Source organism: Aedes albopictus, unplaced genomic scaffold, assembly GCF_035046485.1.
Source record: "Aedes albopictus strain Foshan unplaced genomic scaffold, AalbF5 HiC_scaffold_139, whole genome shotgun sequence".
NCBI classification, from domain to species: Eukaryota; Metazoa; Arthropoda; class Insecta; order Diptera; family Culicidae; genus Aedes; species Aedes albopictus.
In genome coordinates this window covers 40295-53016 of record NW_026916801.1, presented here as the reverse complement: position 1 = coordinate 53016, position 12722 = coordinate 40295, and the positions used below count along the sequence as shown (strand labels likewise).

Genomic DNA, 12722 nt, shown 5'->3' with positions numbered 1-12722 from the left:
ACAATTTCAGCCAACTTGAACTTCAAATGAAAAGCGGTTCCATGTATTTTTAAATTAACGGATGACGGGACAAAGTCGGGTCAAATTTTACCGAATGTTGGACCACTGTTGGACTCAGATAGCTGTAAGATATAGGATTATACGTCATCAAAGACGAACAAAGTTTTGAATCTGCGACACCAAAATTTATATTCGCTTGCTGGGGCGTAATTGAATGATATGTGCTGATCAGTGGTCATCACTCGTCGTAGAGCTTTGACTGATGCTGGAGCATGCTGTGTCTGATCCAGCAGATTATCATATATGATCAGGTTTCTCCATAGAACATCAGGTTTCTCCATAGAAATACAGCTTAAATATATTTTCATTAACAAAAGATTTTAAAACATTCTATCGGTGAAAATGTGTCCCCAGAAGCCCCCTAAGGCCCCATGAAATGCCCGTGAGACCTTCAAGTATCCCCTGAAATACTTGACACATTTCTGAGACCTCCAGGTACTCTATGAAACCCCGTGGGACGTCTTGAAATGCCCCTCAGGTTCCCTAAAATGCCCAGACAACCAGTAATCGTATAAGATGTTGCATAAGATGTTAAAGTGGAGGCGATATACGTACATTTTACATGCGCCTAAATGGAGGCATGCACGCATATGGCCTCCACTTTATCATCTTATGCAACATCTTATACGATTACTGGTTGTCTGGGTGTACCTGAGACTCCCTGAAATCCCCCAAAAATGCTCCTGAGACCTCCAGGGACTCCCTTAGTCTACCTGGGACTCCCTAAAACGCTACAGAGACCTCTGAAACGTCCCCGAGAACCATTGAGGCAGCCCTGAGACCCCATGGAACTACCTGAAATCCCCTAAAATTCCCCTGAATCCAGGGGGTACCCGGAGCGTCTCATTAAAACGCACCTGAGACGCCTGTTTCTAACTCCCCGAGGAACCCTCTGGTACCCCCTGAAACGCCCCTGTAACTCTCGTGAAAGCCCCTGAAACACCCTTCAAATCATCTGGAACTACCCTGAGACACTCTGAAGCGCCTTGAAGACACTTTGGAATCCCACAGAAACACCCTGAGACTCTCTAAATCTCCCCTGAGACCTTCGGGTACCGTCTGAGACTACCTGAAACGTGAAGAATTAACATATGTAGTTTGTTAAAATTTGCAAATAAAAATAAATTTAAAAATAAAATCTCCAGATAGCCACCAGAAACGCCCATTGAACCCCTGTAAAACCTCCTGGGACTCCCTGAAGCGCCCCTGAGATCCGGAAATCAGTTCATGTAGCTTCTTAAGGCTAGATACGAATCGCCACGAACGCGAACTGGTCACTTGATGCTAACTATTTGTGACAAATAAAAAACCCATCAAGCAAACATCTGAAATTTTCGCACATTGTTATTTTTTTTATCCAACTAATCAACTCCCAGCAAGCGAACGCGCCATTGAGTCCTCTTTGTATCCCCTGAAACCTCCATCAGACGCCCCGGAGACCCCCTGAAGTGCCCCTGGGACCACGCAGAACCCCTTAGGACTTCTTGAAACGCTTCTAAGATCCCTTGAAACGAATAAGCTCGGAAACGGGTCCACAGATCGACATGATTCTTTCACTGTTGCATTCCGCCAGAACTCCGACGTGTTCGTACGAAAAAATAATTAGAAAAAGTGACCGGAAAGATAAGAAAAACGGGCAAATATGAAATTCTATTTTGAGGGGCGTTTCTTCATGGAACCGGATGTCAAAAAACAAAGTAGGCAGGCAGGACGACGTTTGCCGGGACTGCTAGTTATGTATATATTATTATATCTATTTCCTGGGTAGACGAGATTATCTCTAAATCATATCTCAAATTGAACAATTTCTTACGTCATATCTGGATGTGATTTTGATGTGTTGTTCAAAGATTTAATGAATATCGCACGAATAACTCAAAGTTATCAATTTTCGTTCTTGTCGATATATCTGAAAATTTCTTAAGTTCTTCTGAACGAAATGGAACACATATACCCATAGAGATGTTAGTGAAATTGAATTCCAAGTGCTCCTTCCTGAGCTATGGAAACGAAGAACCCTATGCTCTTCTTTTTCCTATTATTTACAACAGTGAGCCACAGTTGAGTGCTAAGCATTGCCGCCTGCGAATCCTAAGGTCAAATGTTAGATGCTGGGTGTTGACTTTTTTTTTATTTTTCTAGGAAAAAGGTCGACAAATGTTGTCTGATATTGTCATGATCTTGCAATACTGAAAAAAACTTGTATTTATAAGGCAGAGTATGTTGCAAATTGACAAATTGAGAAATGAAATTTGTGGAAAAATAAATCACAATCTGGTGAGATTCGAACCCACGACTAGCGAATATGGAGACCAGCGCCTTAACCAACTAAGCCACAGAACATGTAACGATTCTGTGGTGTGACTTCGGAGTCAATTTGGCTTTCTATAGAATAGATAACTCAATAAAAATCAGCTACCCACACTCCGGAAGCACTAATTTCGACAAAAACGTAGGACTGGATTTACAAATGTGGAGGCCAGGGGCCACTATATTGTGGGAGCCCTCTTTATCTTGGAATTTAATGTTATTTACTATTTCAACTAAAAACAGTATCAATGACGTATGGGAAAAAAGCCAAAGATTGCCAAAAAACACATCCATAATTTAAAAAGAATGTCTCTTGAGAACTTAACTGCCTACGATATGCCCTAGATGGTCCCAGATCATCTTCCGTGGTCTATTACCAATATAAATGAAGTCGTGAAAAGTCATAAAGCCGGTTTCATCGCTCAGCACGAACTAGATCTTCACCGTACTGATAAAAGCAATGATGGTATGTTGAAAAAACACCGGACAACAAACTTGCAAATTTGGAGTATGCGAATCATCCGGTTGGTGTGAAGCGCAGAGAAGACCATGGCATGATCACGTTGAGCGTGATTCAGTAAGCGCCCAGAAAATATCCAGAGGACACCCAAAAGACACCCAGCAGACATCCAGATGACACCCAGAAGACACCCTGATAACACTCAGAAAACATCCAGAAGACACTCTGAAAACTTCCAGAAGCCATCCAGAAGACACCCAGAAGCAACCCAGCAGACATCCAGTAGACACCCAGAAAACATCCAGAAGACTCCCAGAGGACACTCAGACGACACTCACAAGGCAACCAGAAGACACACAGATAGCATCCAGAAGACACCCAAAAGACACCCAGCAGAGATCCAGAAGACACCCAGAAATCACCCAGAAGCCACCTGGAAGACACTCAGAAAACACCCAGTAGACGTTCTGAAAACTCCCAGAAGACACCCAGAAGACACCCACCAGACATCCAGAAGACACCCAGAAAATATCCAGAAGATACTCTGAAAACGCACAGAAAATATCCAGAAGACACTCAGAAAATACCCAGAAGACATCCAAAAGACATACAGAAGACACCCATAAAATATATAGAAGACACTCTGAAAATGCCCAGAAGACACTCACAAGACACTCAGAAGACACCCAGAAGACACCCAAAAGACACACAGCAGACATCTAAGAAACACCCAGAAAACGCCCAGAAGACACCCAGTAGTCACCCAGCAGACATCTAGAAGACACCCAGAAAACATCCAGAAGATACTCTGAAAACGCCCCTAAAATATCCAGAAGACACTCTGAAAGTGCCCAGGAAACACCCAGAAGCCACCCAGAAGACACTCAGAAAACACCAAGAAAACATCCAAAAGACATATAGAAGACACCCATAAAATATATAGAAGACACTCTAAAAATGCGCAGAAGACACGCAAAAGACACCCAGATAACATCCAGAAGACACTCTGAAAACTCCCAGAAGACACTCAGATAACATCCAGAAGTCATCCAAAAGACACCCAGCAGACATCCAGAAAACATCCAGGAGACACTCTGAAAACTCCCAGAAGACACCCAGAAGACACCCACCAGACATCCAGAAGACACCCAGAAAATATCCAGAAGATACTCTGAAAACGCACAGAAAATATCCAGAAGACACTCAGAAAATACCCAGAAGACATCCAAAAGACATACAGAAGACACCCATAAAATATATAGAAGACACTCTGAAAATGCCCAGAAGACACTCACAAGACACTCAGAAGACACCCAGAAGACACCCAAAAGACACACAGCAGACATCTAAGAAACACCCAGAAAACGCCCAGAAGACACCCAGAAAATATCCAGAAAATACCTTGATAGCATCCAGAAAACACCCAGAAAATACCCGGAAGACACCCAGCAGACATCCAGAAGACACCCAAAAGCCACTCAGAAAACATCCAGAAGACTCTCAGAAAACACCCAGAAGACACTCAGAAAACAACCAGACGACATTCTAAAAACTCCCAGAAGACATCCAGAGGACACCCAGAAAACATCCAAACGACAAACAGAAGGCACCCACAAAATATAAAGAAGACACTTTGAAAACTCCCAGAAGATACCCAGAAGATACCCAGAAAATACCCAGATAACATCCAGAAAACACCCAGCAGCCATCCAGCAGACATTCAGAAGACACCCAGAAGACACTCAAAAGACACTCAGAAAACATCCAGAAGACACTCTGAAAACGCCCAAAAAATATCCAAAAAACACCAAGTAAATACCCAGAAGACATCCAGGAGGCACCCAGAAAATACCCAAAAGACACCCAAAAGAAACCCAGAAGACACTCTTAAAACTCCCAGAAGACACCCAGAAAACATCCAGATGACACCCAAAAGATGCTCAGCAGACATCCAATAGATCCAACTCTGAAAACTCCCAGTAGACACTCACAAGTCACTCAGAATACACCCAGAAACCCACCAGAGAGAAGACTCAGACAACACCCAGAAGACACCCAGAAGTACCCAGAGATTCTTCTGGGTCTTCTGGGTTTTCTGGGTCTTCTGAGTCTTCTGGGTCTTCTGGGTCTTCTGGGTCTTCTGGGTCTTCTGGGTCTTCTGAGTCTTCTGGGTCTTCTGGGTCTTCTGGGTCTTCTGGGTCTTCTGGAACTTCTGGGACTTCTAGGTCTTCTGGGCCTTCTGGGTCGTCTGGGTCTTCTGGGTCTTCTGGGTCTTCTGGGTCTTCTGGGTCTTCTGGGTCTTCTGGGTATTCTGGGTCTTCTGGGTCTTCTGGGTCTTCTGGGTCTTCTGGGTCTTCTGGATCTTCTGGGTCTACAGTTTTCTGATGAAAACATGAGTGACTTGATGCGTGCGCTGGAAAAAGAGAGGAGCCAATCATCAGCAACCCCTATAGCTGCTGGCGAGACCTTTCCGCAACGTAGTCCCGGGTTTCGGTACCAAATTTTGCAGGCCTTCCGCGCTCAAAATGCACGACGATATGCGTTCTTCAAAAGACAGCACCCTTAGAACGAGAATGTACATTCCAGGCGAGAGTCTATCAAGACACCGAACCCGTCCGATCACTACATAGCGATGAGAAGTAGAAGTAGGGTGTCTGCTTTTACAACCGCGACAATAAATGAAGGTACTATGTGATAGTAGATTTCACACTAAATTTATTGTGGAAGTGTTCTCTTAGACCCTACACGAGCATTAATCCTTTTACAGTATCAGCACTTTTTGCCAGAATTGTCATCAAACTTATCGGTTTCCAATGCATTTTTGAAAAAACATTGGATTGAGCTCAAGGTTTTATGAAAATTCCTTTATAATTGTTGGTCATGTATTAGGTATTGTAATGCCTAGTTTTAATATAATAATAAATCAGATTCCAAAGGTATGATCTCCATCAGCCTCCCACAAACTGATTCAGTTTCTAAGCCTCTGTTTTAGTTACCACTTTATCTTCTAATGTCTATGGTAAATAAAAACTCGAAACAAATCTTGGAAAACCATAAACGTAAACGATGATGCATGAACTAATCCCACAAATATTCAACAATCAATCAAATAAACACCTGTATGCCAGCAATTGAGCTTAACAGGTGAGCAAATGTGGCTTTTTCGCGAATCATTCAAGTGTTCTTTTGAGCTGAAGATAGCTAATCAACAAATACCGACCACCGCAATAAAACTCAGCGCTAATCAGCTGCTGCTGCAACAAACTTTTGTAACCCATTCAAATACAAACAATAAACTGTCAAGCATCTAGCTGCACATGGAACAGTTATCAGACTGAGTAATATGTACCAAGCAACGCGTTATCGAAGGTGCTTGAAATGTGCGAAGGAAACTGATCACCACTGTCTTCTCGCCGGTAGAGATGTGACCTTTGATCAATTTGAATAACCAACAGTGCGCAATGCTATGAAATGCGTGCAGGTAACAATGGAAATCGAACTCAATTCCAACGCGATAAGAAAGTTTTAAATCGTCCATTCTAATTAGAAATGGGAATAATTCGTTTCACGAGTTTCCAAGCATATTAGCGAAGACTCCAACCATTCTGTTTCAAACTTGATTCGCTTGTACCCCTCGTTCAACGGATCAGCCCAAACGTGATGCTTTGTGTAGTCCCGTGACGCTCATTGATTCATTTTTGAGTCCTTTGTTTTGATTCTCATTCGTTGCAGAAGTGGTGCCAAATTTCCAACGACGGAGCCTCTCGAAAATAATGTTTGATGATTATGAAACAGAAATACTTGTTCCAAGCGTGTATGGTTGCAGCTACATGGGTGTAAGTGTGAGAAACGAATCAAAGAAACTCAATACTTAAATGGAGTCTTAACCGCTTTGGCAGCACGGTTTCTCCAGTGATGTTCACCACCTGAACTGGAATGCAATGTCAAAACCGATCGCCTTTATTACGAAAACAACACACCCACTGCGCTCTACTTCCCGTTTCGGACCAATCTTATCAAGTGTCTGTGGTAATTAGTAGTGTCTGGAATTTATTACGTTTCGCTGGAAAATCCAAAGATACGCAGATGTTCATTTGAAAGCGATCAGTGTCCTACTGCGGGACAAGATGTCACGGAATCAGCAGCAGCACCGTCGAACCGTGAGCGACGTGTTCAACATCGAGGTGGCTGGATCGGAGTCGCAGCTATGTGGTGGCGGAGCCCTAGATCAGCAGCCAATTTTCACCGAGGTCAACAAGTGCTCGCCGTCGTCATCGTCCAGCGACTTCCAGTGTACGAGTGATAGCAACTTTTTGCTGAGGGAAGACGCGGCCTATCGCCGGAGGAGGGAGCTGTACTATGCCGTCGATGACGGCGGTGGCGGCGGAGGTAAACAAAATCAGAGCATCGAAAATGACGATGACGATGACGGTGATGAAGGAGAGGCAGACGAGGACGAAATACGGGAGCTAGGTGGGGACGATGAGGACGGCGAGGAAGAGGCGAGTCAGTTTGAGACAAGTGGTGCGACAAGTGATTATAGCAAGACGGCGAGCCGAGTGGCAGTCGATGTGAGTCCCGTTCTGAGGTGGTTGAGACAGAGATTTGTTCACACGCTGCTATTTCGGTTTCTTTTCTTTTGGGCAGAGCTTTCGACGATGGTCGGCTAACTTTGGCAAGAGCATCAAGAACAACAAACGCAGCATGTACAACAAGACGATCCGGTTTATGCCGTCGCGGCTGCAGAAAAGTGAGTATCCAGGAGGTTATCAGTGGTATTGTCTGATAAAGGGCTACGGTGGAGGAAGGTCAAGGCTCTGTATTGGAAGCGGAAGGAGGGGTTCAAGGAAAGTGAGGTGCACACAGTGTACACACTAAACGCTTTCAGCAATATTTTGCTGAATTTTGCCGAGCTGAAGGGTCCAGCAACATTTTTTGCTGAACTTTCAGCAAAGTTTGCTGAATTTCAGCAAAACGTTACTGGTGATCAGCAGAGTTTACTGAACAAATCAGCAAAATTTTGCTGAATTTCAGCAATTTTTTTGCTGAAGCCTTCAGCTCGGCAAAATTCAGCAAAATTTTGCTGAAACCCTCAATCGATTTTTGGTGTGTAGAGTTTTGTTGACGTTTTTAATTTGGAGCGGGCGACGAGGCCATTTATTCTATTTTCAGATAATTTTTAGCGATGCGTGAGAACAGACAAGTTGCGAAAAAATATGAGTGGACACATGATCGACGCGACGAGATTTTGATCAGAAATGCATGCAGGAAGGCAGTTTGCTGCTGCCTTTGAAGAGGAACTGCTGCAATCGACGGTTGGTTTCCGAAGATAAGCGATGTGAGATCTAAGTGATAGTCAAGTGCTTGTTGGCGATACCGTGGAACGTTAGTGTGATGAGTCAAATAATTCGTTTCCATTCAGGTACTTTGAGTATTGAACAAGCTCTCTTCAAATGATGTGATATTTATTGACTGTTGCAAGTGAGTTGCAGAAATCTTGTGAATCTAAGTGCGATCTCAGTAAATATCTCTGCAGTTACGTTAAACAACATTTATTTTCAGTGAGGTGCAGGTCGTTAGAAAGTATTTTGCTAATATTTGTAAAGAATGTTTAAAGCTGAATACAAGAAGCCGGAGAATACAAGAACAAACTACGTTAGACAGTTCCGGCCTTGACAAAGGTCGAGTTTCGAAACGTCGGGCGGAACAAAGCTATCTAGACAAAACAAATCCTAGACTGCGAAAGCCACTTGAAGTCAAGCAATATGTCATTTTCAGTAAGTTATATACGAAATATTTACAGAAGAACAGGAAGAAACCTGTAGAAAGTATCCACGCCGATCCGATCTTGCGGACTCACCCAGAAGTGTGCGGGTTTTGAAGAACTGTAGGACATGTTTAGTTCATGTTTCCGAGGTTTCGCGAAGTGCTTAAAAACATGCTTACCACATATTGTGGGGATATGACTCCGGAAACCTTATCCAGAGGATGTGTGAGAAAGTGTTTGGCTGAAATTTCGGCTATCGCTTATATCGTCTCCTAACTACAGCGGAGGCAGCACGTAGACTCGAGAAGTGCCTAGGTCACATCCAAAAGTGGACTCCAGGACTCGGCGTAGTCAGGTCATATTGGTTCCCTACGGTCGAGGTACAATGGCCCGAAAAAACCCATAAATTTCGCCATAATTTATATAACAGAATTTAGTGATCCGATTTACTGATGTTCCACGTTGATGGAGCTGATAATTTTGCTGAAGTAACGCCTCTATTCTCCATACAATTAATTTCACTGCTCATTCCTCTATTCCGGGCATCTCGATAGCAGAATACTATGATCCTTTTTGCTTTCAGATATCTGAACCCAAGTCCGATATATTTTAGAAGGTTTTGAAGCCCGTTATACAAACTACTAAAATTTACAATGGCTTTGATAGATTTTTAAAATTGTCAAGCCAAATTTGACTGTATTTCATCCAAGGGAACTGTAGTCAAGCCTTGACGTTCATTGAATCCGTTGTCGAACACTGTATCCTTCGGAACCATCATCATGCAGTCTACCATATTTCTTTTATCTCACCCATCCACAGCCCTCTCGATCGATGGCGACCTCATCACATCCACCGCGTCCGATGTGGAGCAGATCACCCAGGAGCTCGAGCAACGCGAACAGCTCATGGAGGACAACCCCCTGTCGGAGCAGCTCCGCATCGAAGCCATCAAGTCGATGGCCCAGACACTGTCGATCAAGCGTCAGATCCGAGCCAATCTGGCCCGTACGGTTACTCGACGTTCGGTGAGCCGCTCGAAACCGATCAGCTTGTTGCGCAAATGTCGCTACAGTAGCAAGATGTACGCCAGTCAGTTCGTCAAACTGGTCAAAACTTCGCTGACGAACTTTGAACTGTTCTACGGCAGTATGAAGGAGGTGGAGGGCCACTTCGGGAACCGGATAAGTGCGTACTTCAAGTTCCTTCGGTGGCTCTTGGTTCTGAATCTGGTCGTAGTGATTTTTGTCTTTTGGTTTGTGAGCTTCCCGCAAATCTTGTACTCCGGTATGGAACGGAGACTGGAGCAAGTGAGCTCTGAAGACGAGCAGAACATAACTACAAGGGCCATGCGAAACTCCCGGGATGAACTTAGTTTCACGGATCTCTTCACAGGAGAGGTAAGTTGATCGACGAAGTGAAATATTGACGTAACTTAGCTAAGAATCGTTTCTCGATCCACAAGCTTCCGAGGACTTGAACAACGGTCAGTACACAAGGAGTTATTTCACTCCCTACAGTATCCAAGGAAACTCACTTCAATTCACTTTCAGGGATACTTCACCGAATCGGTCCTGTTCTATGGCTTCTACAGCAACGTTTCCTTTACGCTGCTCCCCGGAACTTCGGAGTACAGTCTGCCGCATGCGTATTTCCTAACGGTGATCATCATGTACCTGTCAACTTTCGTAATCGTCTCGCTCAGCATGGCCCGATCCTACCGGATCAGCTTCATAGAAACCAGCGGAGCCGTCCAGAACGTCCTGACGCACAAGATATTCTGTTCCTGGGACTTCGGCATAGCTAACGAAAAGGCAGCGCACTTGAAGCATGCAAGCATCTACCACGAGCTACGGGAGTACCTATCGGTGATCAACCGACCGGATGGGCCCGTTGGACGGTGGAACCGATTACGAAGTACCGCGTTACACATGACGGCGCATTTGGCCGTTCTGGCCATGATCGCCTCGATCGCGTTCGGAACCTGGATGCTACTGCAGCAGTTCGGGCAGACGGAACACTTCACCACCTGGTCGGCGCTGTATGTTTCAATCACGACGAACGTCACTATGCTCTTCTTCCAATATGTTTTCAGGTTTATCTCAAGGTACGTTTCAGACTTCGATAAAACTAAACCATCTTATTAACTTTCCCTTAATTTCAGAATGGAAGACTACCGCCGGCCGTCGACCGCCCTGAACATCAACCTGATGCGCAACTTCCTGCTCCAGCTGTGCATCGTCGGAGTCCTGATGTTCTACTGGCTAAACAAAGCCTACGACCATTGCTGGGAAACCTCGGTTGGACAGGAAATCTACCGCCTCATCGTGATCGACTTCGTAGTCTCCGTCCTCTTCCTAGCCTGCCTGCAAGCCTCTCGCTACGCCATCAATCGGTTCTACAACCGCTCAATCTCCCTGCCCGAGTTCTGCATCACCAACAACAGTCTCGGTCTGGTCTACAACCAAACTCTGCTCTGGTTCGGCCTTCTTTTCTCCCCACTCCTCTGCGTCGTCGTCGCCGCAAAACTTTTCCTCACATTCTACATCAAAAAACTCAGTCTGATCTACTTCTGCAAACCCCAAAGCAAACTATGGCGCTCCAGTCAAACCCAAACTCTATTCCTAGTCCTGGTTTTCGTATCCCTTTTCGGCGTGATCATCACCCACGGCTACATCATCACCCAGATCCCGGTCAGCGAGGAGTGTGGCCCCTTCCGTGGCAACACCTACATGTACCAACTGTTCATGGAGGGAATCCTCAAACTCCAGGAAGAGCACATCTTCTGGAAGATATTTTCCTACGTCACCAAGCCGGCCATCATCGGCGGCCTGCTGTTGACGATGGGCGTCGTCACGTACTATCTTCGAGCCAAATCCAAGGCCCAAATTGCAAAGGTCAAACTGCTCAAGGAGATGCTCTGCATGGAGGCCAAGGACAAGGAGTTCCTACTGGCCAACATCAGCAAGATCACGCGCGGTAAGGAGTGGAACTTCGATCGGGATCTGCTGAATGGAAGGAAGAGCAGTACAGCCGACAAGTACTACAGCGATCCGAGCGGCACGTGGCGGTACGCCGATAGCCCTCGGAAAATTAGCGGAATCTCCGTACTGAGGGACGAGGACGAGAGTCCAACGGGATCCGGATATCAACGTGAGATCTTGGTACCGATTCGTATTTCACGCAGATAACCTCTCACAATTTTTACAGGAATCGACGAGTGTAACGAGGAACGAGTTCGGATGAGGCGCTTCTGAAGCGTATATACTTAGAACCTGAATTTACTAGCAATCTACAATGTTTTTTCGTCGACCTATATATATGATTATCTGAGTTTGCCTCAGTATTATACGATATATTTATTCATATTGATAACCCGCCTTGTGATGTATTGAAAATAAATTTATAGCTTTCCAATTGGATTTTTGTGCACGTTCCATCCACACTGAGAGAAATCCGAGCAATCAGCTGGTACGAGACGAACGAAATCAAAATATAAACAAAACATCGTTTCTTTTTGGAAATACGCATGCTCTTCCTAGCTTCCACAACCACAATCGCGAGAATTCATCAACACAAAGTGCATTGCGGATGCCAAGCTCACGCACACCATCCAGCTTTGATGTTCATCGCGCTTGCTTTGGTAAAGCTCACTTTTAGGTGAGCTTTATAATATTTCTCTTTATTTGTTCATTCGCAGTGATAACGGTCTCTGAAGCATGATAGTAACGGCGTCACAAGAGAATAACGGTGATGTGAATGAAAGAGATGGGGAATGTTTCTGATTGGATTTGTTTGTATCGTAAATTCTCATTGCAAAGTTGCAGTCAATTGTAAAGACTAAGAATGTGTGAATGTATGTGCCAAAAGTGCATTGGCAATGAAACACGGCGAGTACTAAGTTGAAATTTCTAGGAGAAAATAACAGTTCACACATCAGCTAAGCTAGGATGTGAAAAGTACTAGAAACGTAACCCGGCGTCTTTAGTGGACAGAAATGTCTTGCCCTTATTCTGCACAGATGTGTCATGACAGATGTGTTCAACGATATGGACCAGTAGGTCTGTGCCAAAATAGGGATACAAAAAAGATAAACATATTATGTTCTGTCACCGTTTGCAAGGAGAG

General features: G+C 44.6%; 1 protein-coding gene across 2 annotated transcripts; it reads left to right on the top strand.

Moving 5' to 3' along the window:
- The first annotated feature begins 6751 nt into the window (after window positions 1-6751).
- On the top strand, window positions 6752-12016 carry LOC134284448 (transmembrane channel-like protein 5). 2 transcript variants are annotated; one of them, XM_062843298.1, is made up of 6 exons: window positions 6752-7401; window positions 7478-7580; window positions 9417-9994; window positions 10148-10701; window positions 10759-11747; window positions 11805-12016. In XM_062843298.1, the coding sequence occupies exons 1-6, from the start codon at window positions 6958-6960 to the stop codon at window positions 11849-11851; spliced, it is 2715 nt and encodes a 904-aa protein (XP_062699282.1). In that variant the 5' UTR covers window positions 6752-6957; the 3' UTR covers window positions 11852-12016. The 2 variants fall into 2 exon arrangements, with proteins under 2 accessions (XP_062699282.1, XP_062699283.1); XM_062843299.1 differs by lacking the exons at window positions 6752-7401; window positions 7478-7580 and adding an exon at window positions 7923-8252.
- Window positions 12017-12722: the final 706 nt, after the last annotated feature.